Consider the following 16757-nt stretch of genomic DNA (forward strand, 5'->3'; position numbering starts at 1 on the left):
CGCGTGGCGGCGATTGGCTGGGCCAGCGCTCGGTCAGGCGAATCCATACAAAGCATAGTGCTTGTGTGGGGGCGGCTCACCGCTGACCGACGTGGGGCTGGAATTTTTCTTCACCTTGATTTTTCTGGTAGCCGCAAAATTGTCTAGCATTGGATCTTATCTTTGTCTCTGCATTTGCGACTGCAGATATTTTCAGCTGGAACCCAGAAGGGAGACCTGATACTCTGCATCCGCCATGAAGCTCTCCAATCCGGGGACAGTCCCCGTCTACACAATCTCGGGCGCATCTACTGCCCGTCCTCTTCCAGATTGGCTGGCCCGCCGTCGGAAGCGCAGTCTGAAGAACGATGCCGAGTACCAGAATCGCGTCGAACTTCTGCAGGACTTTGAGTTTGAAGAAGCCAGTCAGTGTATCCGCATCAGTGAGGATGGCGAATGGATCATGAGCACGGGTACCTATAAACCCCAGCTGCATGTACACAATCTTCCACAGCTCTCTCTTTCATTCGCAAGGCACACGACCTCGCTCAACGAGACCTTTGTCCTGCTTTCCACCGACTACTCAAAATCCCTACACCTCCAGAATGATCGAAAACTCGAATTCCATACCCCCATGGGCTGCCACTATGAAGCGCGCATTCCCAGATACGGTCGAGATCTTGTATACGATCGGCAATCCACCGAGGCTCTCATTCCTGCCGTTGGAATTGACGCTGATGGCAAGGGAGAGGTTTTCCGCATGAACCTCGAGCTCGGAAGATTTATGAAGTCATATCAGATCGAGGTAGGAGGAGATGATGAGCTGGGTGGCGGTCTGCAAGGAGGCATCAACATTGGCAGCGTGAACTGTGCTGCTATCGCCGAGGATACACACAACCTGCTTGCATTTGGTACATCAATAGGCACAGTAGAGTTTTGGGATCCCCGATCAAGATCACGAGTCGCGCTGCTTGCCGGCCACGATGGCGGCGTCACGGCATTGGACTTTCATTCGTCTGGTTTGTCGCTGGCGACTGGCAGCTCAACTGGTATGATTCAGCTGTTTGATCTCCGTCGGCCTACGCCATTGCTCAAGAAGGATCACGGCTATGGCTTCGCCGTGAAAAAGTTGATTCACATGACAACAGCTTCACAAGAGAAGAAGGTTCTGTCTGCCGATAAGCGCATCATTAAAATCTGGGACGAGGTGACGGGCGATCCATGGACATCCGTTGAACCTGTAGTCGATCTCAACGACGTGGCTTGGTGCAAAAACAGTGGTATGCTTCTGACAGCAAATGAAGGCAAGCAGCAGCACGCATTCTTCATACCACAGCTCGGCCCCGCTCCCAAATGGTGCTCCTTCTTGGACAACATGGTGGAGGAAATGGCAGAAGAAGTCCGCACCGAAACTTACGACAACTACAAGTTCCTGACCCTACCAGAGCTGAAGCAGCTCAGTCTTGCACACTTGATCGGAAAAACCAATCTACTGCGACCATATATGCACGGATACTTTGTCGCATCTAAGCTTTACGAGCAAGCCAAACTCATCGCGAACCCCTATGCATTCGAGGACGAGAGGCAGAAGCGCGTCAAGGAGAGGGTTGAAAAGGAGCGTTCTAGCCGCATTAGAGGCACAAAGAAGGTCAAGGTCAACCAGAGACTTGTCGACAAGCTTCTCAAGAGGCAGGAGAACAGAGGCCAGGTTGATACCGATGCCGGTCTTCTGGGAGATCAGCGATTCAACCAGCTGTTCGAAGACGAAGACTTTGCAGTGGATGAAGCCAGTGGTGAATTCAAGGCTCTTAACCCCAGCACAGCAGTTCAGCAGGCTCTGGAGGCCAAGCATGGAACGGTTACATACCAAGGCAAGGACTCTGATGAAGAGTCTAGCGATGATGAGCCTATCTCTAAGCCTAAAGATGACGTGGTGATGAGGGTATCATCAACACAAAATGAGGGCCGACAGCTAAAGGATTCTGCACTGGGTTCAAGACAGCAGAAGTCTACACGAGTCAACAAGTCAATGAGCGGCGAGGTTCGTGGAGAGAGACAAGTCACATTTGTGCCAGAGTCAAGGAAAAAGAAGCAACAGCAGGAGGAAGAGGAAGAGGCACCACCTCCGCAAAGACGTTCTACAAAGGGTAGGCGAAGCGCCAGCTCAAACACATTTAGAAAGATGTGATACCCATAAACATTTGAAATACCAAAAAAAAGAAAGAAGCAAAGGATATATTGTATATACATTCGGACACCGATGAGCGAAATCATAATTTCATCCATAAAAAAGCACACAAAAGCAAACACTCGCCATTAGCCGTTCTTAATCATGTCCTTTACGCCTTTACTACCCATTCGCACGCACATCCACGAACACTCTGCGTCGTTACTTGCTGCTAGACTTCGATTGGATAGATTTGCTGTCGCTCCGAGCCAAGCCCTTCTCCAAATCTTCAGGTCGAAGTCGAGGGGTTGGGGGCACCTCGTCGATCTTGGTTCGTCCACGTCGATTGGAGCGCGTTGAACCTTTGACAGAACGGGGAAATTCAGATCGCCTTGGAGTAAGAGCAGTAGCAACTTTTTTCGTTGATCTTCTGATAGTCTCTTTGATGGTCCATTCGCGCTTTTTGGCAATGAAGAAGAGAGTAGCGGTTGTAACTGGAGGGTGTCAGCATGCTGGGAAATGGGATGTGCTGAGGACTGCGGATTTTGCTTACTGCCTATCAAGATGACAACCACAACCACGATAATGATGGCAACCAGAGCTCCAGTCGAGAGGGTTATGGAATTAGCTGAGCTGTCGCCCGCGGCACCGGCGTCGGTTCCATCCTGCGCAGTGATGCTGCCGGACTGGCCCTGCCATGAATCGTCCGTCGCCAGAGGGAAATACGCAGAGGTCTGCGACATGATGATATGCCTTGATTGGGATCTGGCGTCTTTACTCGTATGTGTATGTACTTTGTATATCAATGCACAGCCAGGAAGCTTGTTTGAGAAGTCGAAATATCATACGAGATATCTCGTGGTAGGCAGCAAGCAGAATAAGAATAAAACCACAACATCCAAAAGCTCACCCGCTGGACCGGAGATATACTGTGCCATAGCCCACTCTTTATTGTAATATCCCTTCTTTGTTTCTCACCTCCTCTCCATTGTCGACAAGTGCCTGCATACAAATGCCGGCGGCGAGCCATGTATCAGTAAACGCCCTGGGCATCTCATCGGCCCTGTTTGGCGTGGCCCTGGACTAGTTCTTTGTGACGCTTGTGCCTGGATATGACCGAATGTCGGTGGCGCGCCCTCATGATTGGCCTCGTCTCACCCAACAAGCGCCGACGCCAACGGCGCATGCAGGGGTGTTGGCCAATGAGGCGTACAGGACGCAGCTCTGTCGTCCTTTGCATCACTTGAGCGAGCCAAACAGCTAAAGCATCACTGCGCGCCCGCAGGTTCTGTCTGTGACGGCTCCGTGACGACGTGAGACTAAAAGATCCTATTTTTGTGACTGGGGAGGGCCGGTGCATCGCGCTTATTGCGATTGAGAAGGCTCAAGGGTGCATCACTGTGATATTGGTGATTCCGATTTTGGAGGGGCAGTTCCACGCAGCCTTGGAGTCGGCCATTCGCATCAATGATTGTGCGATGTAGGGGCTCGAGACGGTGAAGGTTCGTTTAATGCCGATGCTAAGGATTGGATGGAAAGGAGTGTGGTTTCTGACTGCAATGGAGGGTCTGCAAGGCGGACACCGCACGGCATTACTCGCAGTGTCTCAAGATTGTGAGATGATGCGCCCAAGGCATTTCGAGGGTATCCACGACTGTTGATCTGTCTCAATGATGTTTGCATTGTGATAGCAAGAGATAATGGGTAGCCACGTATATTTGCCGTGGAGTCTGTTTTATGTTTATTTTTATCATTGTTTTTCGGTTCAAGAGAATGATTATTGGCCACTTGAATCTCCTTGTACCTACCCACTACTGTCGCTGCATTTTCTATCTTGGTAGTATCTGCTATTTGATACTTTTACCTCAGCTACTTATGAAATTTGGAACAGACTCTGAATGATGTATAACCATATCAGAGTGCACCGCTTTTGCTGTGTTAAGTCCTGCTACTTCAGTACCTACGCAGCAGTCGGCCTCTTTTCACATGGCCACAGAAAGCGAAGATGAACTTGGCTGCATGATGGAATAATTGAGAAATACAAAAATAAAATAAAATGATATAATGCACTCATCGTATTTTTGTTCTATTCTCATGCTCTTTCTGAATCTCCATTTCCTGAGACGTATCTGCTATGTTGAGAACGTGTCTTTCCAGATGCAGATGCAGCCATGGAAGGAGCATCATGCCTCCTTCCACAGTTACTTCCTAGATGGACTCGCTTACCACAGACTGACCGCCTTCTTTGTAGAAAACCCACAATCGTATGGCCAAAACTTAATTGCAACATCTCCCAAAAGCTGTTCTCGTAAGGACGGTGATGACTTTGGAATTCACACACACATTGCTTCCACCTAATCACGACAAAAGGCACATTCACAATCCACAATCTCGCATCATACATGCACGAAGATGCCTCTCCAGATGAGCTTTACTATGAAGCCCCCAAACTCTGGTACTGGACTTGGCGGTGCATCTCTCGCTGACGAAACCCCTGACTATGGATGGGCAAAAAAGGAAAAAGGCATCAGTAACATGCCATCACTGATCCCTGAACTGGCCTCTCCGAAAATAATGCAGGGTCGTCGTACACTTAACAAGCAAGATATATGCGAAGCATCGCTATCAGAGGGCTACAAGTTTTCACACAGAGATCCACCTCGCCCTGGCCAATTTACCAATATTCCGCAGCACAGTCTGTTTACAAAGCCCCTGAGTTCTCCGCCTCCAGAGCCAAGTCGAGATCTACCCGGCTCACCACCAAAGGACAGAATCACGGATTGGATGGCCAGAGCCTCACCTTTGGACTTGCCAGAGATATGCCTCCCAGACAAATCAAGAAGCATAGATGCTGCTCATAAGCATGGAGGCGAAACGGAGGTCTGTCAACGAGATATAATTGTACGTTGGAGTTGGTTCAGCAATTCTTTTTTTTTTTTTTTGAGCTACTCATACTCTTTTGAATAGGAGGATCAAAGAACTAATGATTTACAGGAGTCGAGATTATTCATGTCCCCTGGTATTACCAAGCCCAAAGACCTACCTGGCTCTAAGAGTTGCTCACCAAAAGACGCCGGCAAGACGGATAAGAACACCAGGCTGATATCGCCACCAAAGCTTGCACCTTTGCCCACACAAAGTCACCACAATAGTCTATCGAAAGCCATTGATCACAAATTGGTCACTGGTGAACAAGATGATGTGCATAGTGCGCCGCGGAAGCAACCAACGGTGAACAAGACAAAGAGCCCAAGTCCAGTACGCCAATCAACTCCTAGCATCTGTGGCGATCTGGAAGTTCCTACATACCGCAGTCCCGCGAGATCTCGGCCTCAACACTCAACAGATTTTGCATGCAGGCCGATGATTTCCAGTTCTACCAGAGCACATAAGCAGCGATCCCACCGGCGATCCGGCTCCAACACGAGTAGCAACATATCCAAGAAACGGTCGCGCACTTACAAATCCCCATCCAAAGTCGACCTAAGACTCAGAAGATTGGTAATGGAAAAGGTTGCCCAAAATTGGAACGAATGTATCCAAGCTGTGCAGGACGAAGCTTACGAAATGGTTAAAGGGCTCAAACATGAGCTCCAACTTCAAGAGGCGGAACATAAACAGACATGCAATCTGCTGAACGAGAAAGATGTGAAGCTATGTGAGATCGAGAAGCTTTACAATACGCTGGTTGAAGATAATACCCGAGTGACCAGGGAGAATGAGGGTTTGGCTTCTGACCTCACATCTCTGCGCGAACAATTGTCTGAAGAGAAGAAGCAAGAGAAACTTGCTCATGATAAGTGTGATACTTACCGGCACAAGCTTAATGAAACTATCAGGGAGCAAGGGGTTCTCTATCGGCGTGCACAAACGTACTACCAAGACACGATGAATCAACTGCGAGATGAAATTGCCCACAAAACAGCGTCATCGGAGGCCATCGATGAGGCTTTGAAAAACAGCCTCAAGATACGAGAGGAGATGAAAAGATGCACGGAGGAGTACCGTATGAAAATGGAGAAGGATGTTGAAAAGAGTAAGGTCTCAGTCATGGCTATGAAAGTGATGCTTAGCTGACCACAGCGCAGGGGACCAAGTTATATCGGAGCTGAAGGAAAAGCTGGCGCTCCAAGAAGCTTTGCTGGCTCAGGAGAAATCATTTGCCGATAAGCTGCGAGCTCAAACTGAAGATAAGGGTGCAACACAGCAGTGCGTTCGGACGTTGGAGGCCAAGGTGGATTCTTTGATGGCGCATCATGCCATACAAAACGAACAACGCGAATCGGATGCCCAACATTGTGCACAGATGATGAGCACGCTGAATTTGAAGTGGTTTATTTCTCTTTCTTGTTTTGCAGAGCGATCTCTTCTGACATTTGGACAGATTAGACTCTCTGCTCGCAGGCGGAAATCTGCTCGCGTCCAAGATGCTTTCACCGGACACTCTTGACCTCAAACTGGCTGTCGCCGAAAAAAACATCATTGATAGGTGAAAATTATGTACACTCATTTAACCTGCCCTAGCTAACACTAGACCAGCATGCTGCCCGCGGTTCTTTCGCTGAAAAATGGGCAAAGTGATGTTGCAATTGCAATGTCGCAGTTGGAGGCATCAATCAGACAAGATCTTGACCACTTCAAAGACGAGGCAAGCAAGATAATAAGTGCATTGGAAGAAAATAAGGAAGGGAGTAATTTGCGAAACCGTGAGCTTCTAAGCCACGCACAAGCCTTTGACAGCAATCTGAAGAAAGCAGAGGGCTGTTATGAACATATGGGCCAAAAACTTGATGTCATATCGGCCAATGGACAAAGCAACCAGCGCGAGACAATCAGTATGCTGCAAGACTTCTTGCAGAAGGTTTCAGCGCGTGAGATTAACCCTGAGGACCTGGAGCGCCAGCTTCAAAAAGGGCATGAAGACTTCATGAAAAAGGCTGAGGCACTGATATCCGAGGCACTGAACAATAGAAAAGAAACAACAGATGTTGTAAGGCGCGCTACTGACGAGCTTCGAGCCACTTTGGAGCAGGGATTTGGACAGGAGAGAGAGAAGACAGCCCAAATGCTCCAAGGAAGCGAAAGTTTGTTGAAGGTCTTGACAGCTCATATCGACGAACAGAAGCAACTCGCGACGCAAACTGACCATAAATCTTCCGAGTTACAAGCGACATTGGAAAGCGAGCGCGAGGCAGCCGCTGAACTAGGACGCAAAATTCAGGAACTTGAGCAGAAATCTCAAGAGACCGAAAATCTCCGTGACCGGTGGCTTAAAGATGTCAAAATGATTGACAAAGTGCGGCCACAGATCAAGGCCATCGAGATGCGAATTCCGCAGGTCGAAAATTACGACAAAAAACTAGACAGGATTGTGGAGATCAGCAGATCTATACAATCATCCGCCAGCTATTTGGCAACAGAAGAGGAATGGGTTCAATTAGAGCTCGCAGGCATTATCCCGAAGCCAGATGCCTCAGAGCCAGTGGCATCTTGTGAAATTACCACAGCGCCACTACCTCATTTCGTCGAATCCAACGTCGTGGCAGAAAAGCAGGCATCGATCAAGGAAGATGCCATAAGCCGCAAAGTTACTGTTCACAGTCCTGATCCAGGTGAGGTCTCACCTTCACCTCCACTAACTGTGATTCAAGAGCAAAAGCGTCGTCGTGAAGTCACTCAACTCAGATCGATTCTTAAGAGCCATGCCCTTCATAGTGCCGTCGAACCAGACAGCCTGGAAGGCCAATATACTCGACCACCGGCCAATCATGGCAAGGCCAACCAAGCCTCGAGCGACTCTCTCAACAAGCCGGCATCTGCTTCGGCGAAGGAAGTTGTTGCTGAAATTCGCTCGAGGATGATTCAGCATGACTGGAGTTTCCCGACTGTAGCTGACTTCGAGCGGGACATTGAATTAAGCAGCAAGAAAAGACACGCGCCTCAGGGCAACCCAGTGTCTTTGGAATCCATTGACGCTGACCATCGGGATATGAAGAAGCTCAGAACCGAGTATTTCATCGAGTAATGCAGTTCGGCAAGGAAGTGTGGTGGGGTGGTTCGTCCGCAGATACTCATGGTATATCCTGCTATAGTTTGAAGGAGCCGGTACTTTTAATTCGCTTACTTTTTGTGGTTGCTCACTTTTTCGGCAGCTAGAATGTGAAATAATCAAGTGTGGAAATATTTGGGAGTGAATTTTTATTCCAATCAGACCAGATATCTTGCTTGACCTGTCAACGCTTCGAGCGTAGTGCCAGCCCATCCCCAAACTCCAGAAATGCTCTTCATATTGATACATGTACATAGGCTGTCGCAGGTTCGAATAACCAGACCACCCGCAACCAAATCATTATTTCCCGTCCCTGAGGTGTATAGTTGGAATTTACATTGCTCGGAAATCTTCTTATTTGGATCGCTTTTTCGTTTCCAGGAACAAGACCTTTTTGCGGACTGAGTGGCAGTTAGACATGGGCATCGGCATTGGAAGAAAATATGAGTATCCAGCGGAGGACAGTTCGTACCTATCGGATCGTACTTGAGCATTCCCATCATGGGAGCTGTTCTAGGCCGCTTGAAGGTGTAGAAGAAGCCGGTCATGGCCATGGAGATGAGCCGGACGTTGATCAATCTTGCCTTTGCTGCGAGGAGGTTAGCGTCTGTTCATTGCGCACATGCATATGGTTGGAATTCTACTGGGCTCGGAAGCAGTAGCTCACCTTTCTTGGCCATTGTGTCGATATCTCCGGCGCTCGAAAGATGTCGTTCGATGGATCCATACTCGCGATAGCATCGTAAATTCCTAGCATGGCGGGATGTCCATCCGGGTAAAGGTACTGCCGAATTCCGAAGCCAAAGTGGGGGGGGCCTCTTTGTCCTCATCAGACTAAGACAAACCCCTGCAGACGGATTGAATTACGTTATACCGGGGCCGCGCCGATAGCGGCTTGCCCATGCTCTGAACCCCTACCAATATCACAGCTAAGCTTGCTGCTGGGGTCCATTCAGTCACCAACGGCGCAAGTATTATCACCGGTGAAGGAGGAAATTAGCATCAGCCTTGCGCCGACGAGACACCGCACCCCAGGAATTGTCTCTTTTTTTTCTCTCTCCGTGTCCATCTAGCGGCTGCTGCATCCTATTCTGGCAGCGGTGTTAGGGATAGGGAGTATGTAAGCCTGTAGTCTGCGATAAAGGGTGCGCGGCCAAAGTGAAGTAGGGGAAAAGCCACGACGTCTCAAGCCAACAAAAACCATCCACAATCCTTTTGGCATCTGGTAGCGCTCCAGCTACACCTGCCGGCGCCTTGCATCGGCGATTTGCCATATTACGTTTCTTTTTCTCTTCTTTTTTCTTCTTCTTTCTATTGTCCTTGATTCTCATCATTCGTCTTGTAATTCGGCATCATGTCAAGGGCGCTGCTGACGAGCAGCAAGGCGCTGCCTCCTGCAACCACTGGGAGGCTGTTGGGTGTGTCGCGGATAGCTGGTAGGTGTCTGAGTTTCCTTTTTTCGCCATCCAGTTTGCCCTGATTGTGTCGCTTGGATTTCCCTTTCACCTCTTTCGTACGTCATTATCATGCTTCAGGCGGCCATTGGAGTGAGGCATTACGACAATTACACGGGCCAAGGGAGCAGCCAGCTTCAGCTCATGCCTGCATCTCGCGGAGAAGCTTCTCTTTTGGCCGCACTCAACATGCAACAAACACCACGAGCTAGGCGCAAACATCCAATGCCGCAACTATCCCCCCAGATCCACCAATCTCGATAGGGCGCACCAGATGATGCGTGGAGCGACCGATGCGCTGATTTTCTTTTCTGCCTGTCATGGATACTGGATGAGGTGTGGTGGTTGAATCCCTTCTGGGCCATGGCTTGGGCCTAACAGCCTAACAGCAGCCAAAGGAGGCGCGCAGATCCCGTGGATTCCCTAACCATCAGCCGAGAGTTTCCATGGCCTGCCGATTGTGTTTGGGGAATCTTGGGGTCCAGACGCAGAGCATGAAGCAGCTCCACCCGCCTCCATCCCCTCTAGCAAACGCTTCCCCTGTGATTTTTCTTTTCTTTTTTTTTTTTTTTTTTTTTTTTCTTTTTTTCCTTTTTTTTATATCTCCGTTATTTTGAACTTGTCTTTTTGTTGGAAGAATTCTTTTGCCAACTTACCAAAAAAAAGATCTAGAAGCCGCCGGTCATCGGCGATCGCTACTCACGTTTTCTGCCCCGCCATCTAGAAGACTTCAACCCCACCATTGCAGATTCGTCCCTCGATCATTCTCAACTACCGCGAAAATGGGCCGCCTCAACCTCAACAACATCAACCCGCACGTCCGCGCGGCGGAATACGCCGTCCGTGGCGAGCTCGCCGTCAAGTCGGAGGAGCTGCGTGCCCAGCTGAGCAAGGGCACCACCAGCCTGCCCTTTGACCAGGTCATCTCGGCCAACATTGGCAACCCGCAGCAGCTGGACCAGAAGCCCATCACCTTCTTCCGCCAGGTCCTCAGTCTGCTGGAGAACCCCCAGCTCCTCGAGAAGGAGGATGTCTTGATCAATGGCCTGGGATACAAGACGGACGTTGTTGAGCGTGCCAAGTGGCTGCTCAAGCACTGCGGCTCTGTTGGTGCCTACAGTGCTAGCAGCGGTGTATACGCCATCAAGGAGAGCATTGCCAAGTTCCTCGAGAGTGAGTAGCGTTTCTTTCGGAGATGGAGATGAGTCGGCTTACTGACACAATGCGCTGCTTTCCAGGAAGAGACGGCTTCCCCGCCAACCCTGCCAACATCTACCTCTCTGCCGGTGCCTCGTCCGGAGTCAACACCCTTCTTCACGTCCTCGCCGAGTCCCCCAAGTCCGGCGTGCTTGTTCCTATTCCTCAATACCCTCTTTACACCGCCACCCTCTCCGTCCTCAACGCCACCTGCGTTCCCTACTACCTCGACGAGTCCAAGGCCTGGGGCACCGACCTTGAGGCCATCCGTGCATCATACGAAAAGGCCAAGTCTGAGGGCGTCGATGTTCGCTGCATCGTCATCATCAACCCCGGTAACCCCACCGGAGCCTCTCTGTCTGAGGCGGATGTGCGCGCCGTGATCGACTTCGCCAGCAAGGAGAAGCTGGTCATCATGGCTGATGAGGTCTACCAGACCAACGTCTTCATTGGCCAATTCCACAGCTTCAAGGGCGTTCTGCGTAAGCTGCAGCAGGAGAACCCCGGCAAGTACGACGATGTCGAGCTGGCCTCTCTTCACAGTATCTCCAAGGGCATGGTTGGCGAGTGTGGTCACCGTGGTGGCTACTTTGAACTTGTCGGATTCGATGCCGAGGTCGAAGCCCAGATTTACAAGTTCGTCTCCATCATGCTGTGCGCTCCCGTCATTGGCCAGTGCCTCGTCGAGCTCATGGTCAACCCGCCCCAGCCTGGCGAGCCCTCATTCGAGCTCTACGACAAGGAGTACAACGGCATTGCCAACGGCCTCCGTGAGCGCGCCAACGCCCTCCACAAGGCATTTGAGCAGATGGAGGGCGTCGAGTGCGGCGAGCCCCAGGGCGCCATGTACCTCTTCCCCACCATCACCCTTCCCCAGAAGGCCATTGAGGCTGCCGGTGCCGAGGGCCGCAAGCCTGACGAGTTCTACTGCATGAGACTGCTCGAGGCTACCGGTGTCTGCGTCGTTCCCGGCAGCGGCTTCGGCCAACGCGAGGGCACGCTGCACTTCCGCACTACCTTCCTTGCCCCTGGAACGGAGTGGGTTAGCCGGATCATCAAGTTCCACCAGGAGTTCATGGACAAGTACAGGTAAATGCCATGTACAGAGTAATACTGCTTCATAGGGTAGAGGTGTTTTTTTAAAAGGAATGTGAGCGAGATTTGGAATTATTTTGCGTGGGTGGATAGAGAATAATTCAGTAGAAAATGATAGAACGTCTATAAAAAAGAATAGGGAGACGTGCATTTGTTGGCAAAACATTTCACAGCATCAAACCAGCCTCTTTGTTGTTTCTAATTCTTTTTTGGTGTTTATTTGTTTTATCTGCTATATCATCGCTCCGTCGCTCCGTCTAAGCGAGTACGATACAACAACATGGGTAATTTGCAGTTTTTTGCATTTTTCCCTATGACATATTGGGGGAGAGGCGAAACTTCGCCTCCCATCCTACACTTTCTCCTTCTATCCCTTCAAGCCATCATCATGCTACGCTTATGCTCTCTCGCTACCCCTTAGTCTGACAGCCTGGCCGTACTTTTGCAGCTTCGTAATCAACTGGTCACCCTGGCGGACAACGTCCTGGTACTGCTTGTTCTTGTCATCGGGACGGTTGGTCTCGATGACGCCCTTGCCGGAGACGCGGTCAATGGTGCAAGGGATACGACCGGCAGCGATGAATCGGGCGAGGTCACTGCGTCCAACGTGCATTAGTAAAACTCTCCCAAGACTGTAAATCGCAAGATTATCAAAAACTCACCGGTCCAGAAAGTCGACCGTAACGCCAAAGTCGTTGGCCATGCTTTCTAGTCCGACAACGCGGTAGCTCTGCAGCAGCTGCTGATAGGCGCGGAGGCGCATCTCGCGGATGAACCAGCTCTTGTGCTCATGCAGGTAGCGGTCGTGGTTGAGGAACTGCTCCTCGACGGAAGCGAGGGACTGGAAGAAGGTCTTGTAGTTGCCATTGTACAGGCTGCTGACCAGCAGGGCGAGCGGGCTGAAGTCGATGGCCATCTCCGCCTCGGGCTGGTCGGTGCTGGTGCCCAGGGTCGTCAGGTTGACTGCCGTGGTGGCCGCCTTGGGGAGCTTATCGCCCGTAGAGTCGTCCGCACCAGGGCCGGCGCTCAGGGCGCCGCTGAGAGCTAGCAGCTTGTCTTCACCGTCGCCCATGATGGCCTTGATCTCGGGGGCATCGACGACCTTGGACTTGAAATCGACTCGCTTTAGGGAGACGGATCCGGTGAGGACCGAGTAGACGACGAGGTTGGAGTAGGTGCAGAGTTCGTAGCTGGTGAATGTGGAGAGGGAGTCGAGCAGTAAGGGCGCGGCGGTGTTGTATGCGCGGACGGTGATGAGGTGCAGGCCCTCGTAGGCCTTTAGGCGGTTGCGGCGGTCCCAGTCGCCGCCCGTCTCGACGAGCGTCTTGGCTCGTTCGACCTGCTTCTTGACGAGGGGCTTGTCGCCGTAGAAGAGCCCCATGCGTATTATGGCCAGCACCAGGTCGATCTTGGTGCCCAGGATGCCCGTCTTTTCGAACAAGCTCTCAAACTCGGCAATTGCTTTGTCCTACATGGAACAACGTTAGGGTCAGCTCAGCTCGACAGCCCCATCAATGGGAAGCATCATCATGATAGAGATAGAATCGCACCTTGTCGCCCACCCGAGCCCAAAAGTCGGCTCGCTTGCCCTTGGCCGCCATGACCTCTGTGTCGCCGGCCTGCTCCTCGGCCTCGTCCTGCTCCTTCTGGAAGTCGGCCAGCTCCTTGTCGTTGTCCTCCTTCAGCTTGTTGTATAGATCCTCGTCCCACGGCAGGTTGACGGCGCCCGTCGCAGCCTTGGTCGCCACCATGCTGGATTTCCGGCTGGGAGGCTTGCCCGGTGCTGAGGAGCTGCTCTCGCCAACGGCATTCAGGATGCCCTCGATGGGGTGGGCCAGGTAGCGGTAGAAGGGCGCCATCTTGTCCTGGGCGATGGCATCTTGCAGGGCCTTGACGGCGGCCAGCTGGGATTGCTTGGACGCATAGCCGTTTGTGAGGGTGAAGACGTGCTGGGACAGCGGCAGCAAAGGCCACTTGACGTACTGGGGATCTGCGCCCATGGTGACGGCAGCTCTATCGGGGGGGGATTATGGATTGGGGTCGGGCTGTCGGGGAATTCGGACGTCGAGGTCGAGAGGCAGTGGCTTTGGTATGGTCGAGAACGAGGATGGATGACGAAGTTGGTGATGGGCTTCCACCTTGGTCGAGCTTCCACAAGACAAGGCCAGCACTAAAGCGCTTGAAGCCTAGCGGGCCGCTGGTCTGGGCGCAAGGCTTCAGCAGGACACGCACCACTGAGTTGTTGTGCTGCTGTCTACGGAGTACCTACGGCTGGATTACCTCATCTGCCCCTCGATCGATGGAATGGCCTACCCTGGAGCCCGCCCAAAAAATAAAACCGGGGACCATCATGTTCAGCTGCTAACTGAACTGATTGCCTGGCAGCAACTTCATCCTTTTCAACTTGGCAAATGAACAGATACTCATATCAATCTCATGCGCTGGCAAGATGCCTTACATGACCAATTCGTGGGTCATCAGCTTCCAAAGCATCTACTTTTAGCTCTTCCCCTCCATGCAAGGCGCCTCGCCGTTCAGCCTCACTCCAGCATCCCTGCCAACCCGTCAGCTTCTTACATCCTCCAGCCACTCCATTGGCCCAGAAATATTATCCTTTATCATTAATCAAGCATATATCCTTGGCCTGGCCTGACCTGACCTGATCCTTGTATCCCATGCTTGCCGCCTAGTCTCCAACATCTGTCCTTGTTTGGTCGGTTACACCCGTCGATATCGTATATATACGAGGGTTTACTCCGCACTACATCATCGTGTCCTACTATCTTCATTCCTTAATCCATTGCCCTTACCAAAGCCGCAAACAACATGGTCAAATTTTCCCAACTTCCCTATGAGCTCCGTGAGAAGATATGGCTGGATACCATAGAGCCTCGCCTTGTTGGCCTCGTTCCCCATCGAGATAAGAGAGGCCGATGGAGTGTGAAAAGCACTGCTCGTCCTCCTGTGGCCATGCATGTCAACGCCGAGTCTCGCCATATCCTGAGCAAATATTACAAAAACCTGGAAACCCGCAGCGTTATGAATCACAAGCCCACTGGTATCTATGAGGAGTGGCCCGTTGTCCTGGATGTATCGCCGCGCATCTTGTTCAACTTTGACATCGACACCCTCCACTTTGCCGACACGACGCCTCCCGAGAAGCCTCTGCCAGATCAGGAGGCTCAGAGGAGAAAGTCAAAGGTTCCCACAAATGCCCTGGATCTTCTCATTCTCAAAGAGTCCATGGACGCGTTCCAAGGGCCTGGGTTTAGGCTAATGATTAACGCATCCGCACGCACCCAGGACTGGCCTTATCTTCTGGAAACGCAAGATGTTAGCCATGATTACATTCATAGCGGCGATCCAAGGCTGCTCAACTGGACTCACATCCATTATGTACGCTTTGACTTTAACGTGTTTCTGTCGGACCTCGCCCTTTGGTGGGGACTCATGCATCCGTTTGTAAAATGGATGCAACAGGCGGCAACGCGCGTCGAAGTCGCGGATGACCCAATAAGGAGCTACGAGCTCGTGATGGTGAACGGCCGAGGCAACAAGCGGAAGCTGCAGAAAATATTGCGGCTTGCGCTTCGTCCAGAGAAAGAAGCCGATGCAGCATATCAGTCCCTCTCTCCTATTGAGCGGCTTCAGCAGTATGGCGCAGTGGTATTCGAAGAGGTACTGCCTACACCTGAAGGCAAGGCCATTCTCTTCGAAGTTGTCGATCCACTCATTGGAGCCGATGCCATCTCCAAATGGAAGCAATTCTCTATAGATAAGAGGGTTGTACCGCCACCACGTCCTAGTATTCTTCCCAGAGCGACGGCTTTTGGAGCGGACATGGAAGTGTTGTGGCAGATGGCCAGCCAAAAACGGGGATTGGCTCACGGAGAGATGTCTCCTGTTCATGGTTTGTGTCTTGCAGACTATGGGATAGACGGTGGCTTTCGCGGCAGAATCTAATTTTCCTTTTTTCCATTATTCCCTTTTTCTTTTCTTTTCCTACTGTTATAGCAATTATTGGATAGGTTCTGGGAATTCAACGGGAGCGGGTTATCTGGTTTACATGCAAAATTTGAGAATAAGCTGATGCCCTCGGCTTTTCAGCTTAATGACTGTTACGACAAGAATGCCTATTATCTAGATAATTGAATATGATCGAATAATCACATTGTTTCGTCGTGTTTCCTCCAACATCGCGACAAACGTTGCCGCATCATCAAGCAAGGCTGCCGGAGCTGGACATGAGGACTGAGCCGGTGGTGACCAGTCGAGTGGTATATATTAAGGCGTATGCCATGCCGAGCCTGGCACGACTTACTCCGCCTTAATCTAGTCATATCTAACTTACCGATACCATCCACATGGATATAGTTAATCTAATGGCCTCAGTAGCTTAATTCACTCTCATTCTATGGAATGTGACATCCAGCTCGGAACACAGAGTCGCCACCCTGCAGACTTTTATGTAGGATTCCGTATACGGCCAGCTTTAACTACAAATACACCCGCAAGTTTTTTAAATCTCTAGGGTACTCCTCCTGTACCTCTACACATACCGCCGCTTAAAGCGGATCAACCTCTATGCTCCCCGAGCCCCTCAGCCCAGAGGCCAGTTTTTCGGTCACTTTGACCCGATCACTCAGAAGCCTACGCCAGGCAGAGGCATAAATTTGACGGCTATGCGGCACGCCACCGCCAGACTTCTCGACAATTCGACAAATAGTTCTTGGACGTCGGATTGTAGTAAGAGCTGCGCCAACTGGGATTGCGGCTAACGCTGTCAATGTTGTTATCCTCTATTCTCTACCGAGAC

The 16757-nt window shown here is 51.1% G+C and overlaps 7 protein-coding genes across 7 annotated transcripts; 4 read left to right on the plus strand and 3 right to left on the minus strand.

The window, feature by feature from the left end:
* Window positions 1-235: 235 nt before the first annotated feature.
* TRIVIDRAFT_212668 (uncharacterized protein) lies at window positions 236-2263 on the plus strand (the record flags this gene model as incomplete). The annotated part of the gene is made up of 1 exon (XM_014102548.1): window positions 236-2263. The coding sequence occupies one exon, from the start codon at window positions 236-238 to the stop codon at window positions 2165-2167; it is 1932 nt and encodes a 643-aa protein (XP_013958023.1).
* A 135-nt stretch (window positions 2264-2398) lies between these two features.
* TRIVIDRAFT_19963 (uncharacterized protein) lies at window positions 2399-2581 on the minus strand (the record flags this gene model as incomplete). Its single annotated transcript, XM_014101966.1, has 1 exon — window positions 2399-2581. A coding segment is annotated over one exon (183 nt), but the record flags the coding sequence as incomplete, so codon positions are not given.
* Window positions 2582-4558: 1977 nt separating this feature from the next.
* Window positions 4559-8171, plus strand: TRIVIDRAFT_67475 (uncharacterized protein; the record flags this gene model as incomplete). Its single annotated transcript, XM_014102549.1, has 5 exons — window positions 4559-5026; window positions 5114-6182; window positions 6235-6355; window positions 6531-6635; window positions 6686-8171. 5 exons carry the CDS (start codon window positions 4559-4561, stop codon window positions 8169-8171), a joined length of 3249 nt encoding a protein of 1082 aa, XP_013958024.1.
* Window positions 8172-8549: 378 nt separating this feature from the next.
* Window positions 8550-8875, minus strand: TRIVIDRAFT_57964 (uncharacterized protein; the record flags this gene model as incomplete). The annotated part of the gene is made up of 3 exons (XM_014102550.1): window positions 8550-8596; window positions 8668-8784; window positions 8863-8875. The coding sequence occupies 3 exons, from the start codon at window positions 8873-8875 to the stop codon at window positions 8550-8552; spliced, it is 177 nt and encodes a 58-aa protein (XP_013958025.1).
* Window positions 8876-10324: 1449 nt separating this feature from the next.
* TRIVIDRAFT_76656 (uncharacterized protein) lies at window positions 10325-12100 on the plus strand (the record flags this gene model as incomplete). The annotated part of the gene is made up of 2 exons (XM_014102551.1): window positions 10325-10822; window positions 10888-12100. 2 exons carry the CDS (start codon window positions 10432-10434, stop codon window positions 11937-11939), a joined length of 1443 nt encoding a protein of 480 aa, XP_013958026.1.
* Window positions 12101-12223: 123 nt separating this feature from the next.
* Window positions 12224-13941, minus strand: TRIVIDRAFT_83142 (uncharacterized protein; the record flags this gene model as incomplete). The annotated part of the gene is made up of 3 exons (XM_014102552.1): window positions 12224-12537; window positions 12604-13409; window positions 13492-13941. 3 exons carry the CDS (start codon window positions 13939-13941, stop codon window positions 12339-12341), a joined length of 1455 nt encoding a protein of 484 aa, XP_013958027.1.
* Window positions 13942-14767: 826 nt separating this feature from the next.
* Window positions 14768-16105, plus strand: TRIVIDRAFT_230340 (uncharacterized protein; the record flags this gene model as incomplete). Its single annotated transcript, XM_014102553.1, has 1 exon — window positions 14768-16105. The coding sequence occupies one exon, from the start codon at window positions 14768-14770 to the stop codon at window positions 15902-15904; it is 1137 nt and encodes a 378-aa protein (XP_013958028.1).
* Between the last annotated feature and the right edge of the window lie 652 nt (window positions 16106-16757).

This window comes from Trichoderma virens, assembly GCF_000170995.1.
Source record: "Trichoderma virens Gv29-8 chromosome Unknown TRIVIscaffold_5, whole genome shotgun sequence".
NCBI classification, from domain to species: domain Eukaryota; kingdom Fungi; phylum Ascomycota; class Sordariomycetes; order Hypocreales; family Hypocreaceae; genus Trichoderma; species Trichoderma virens.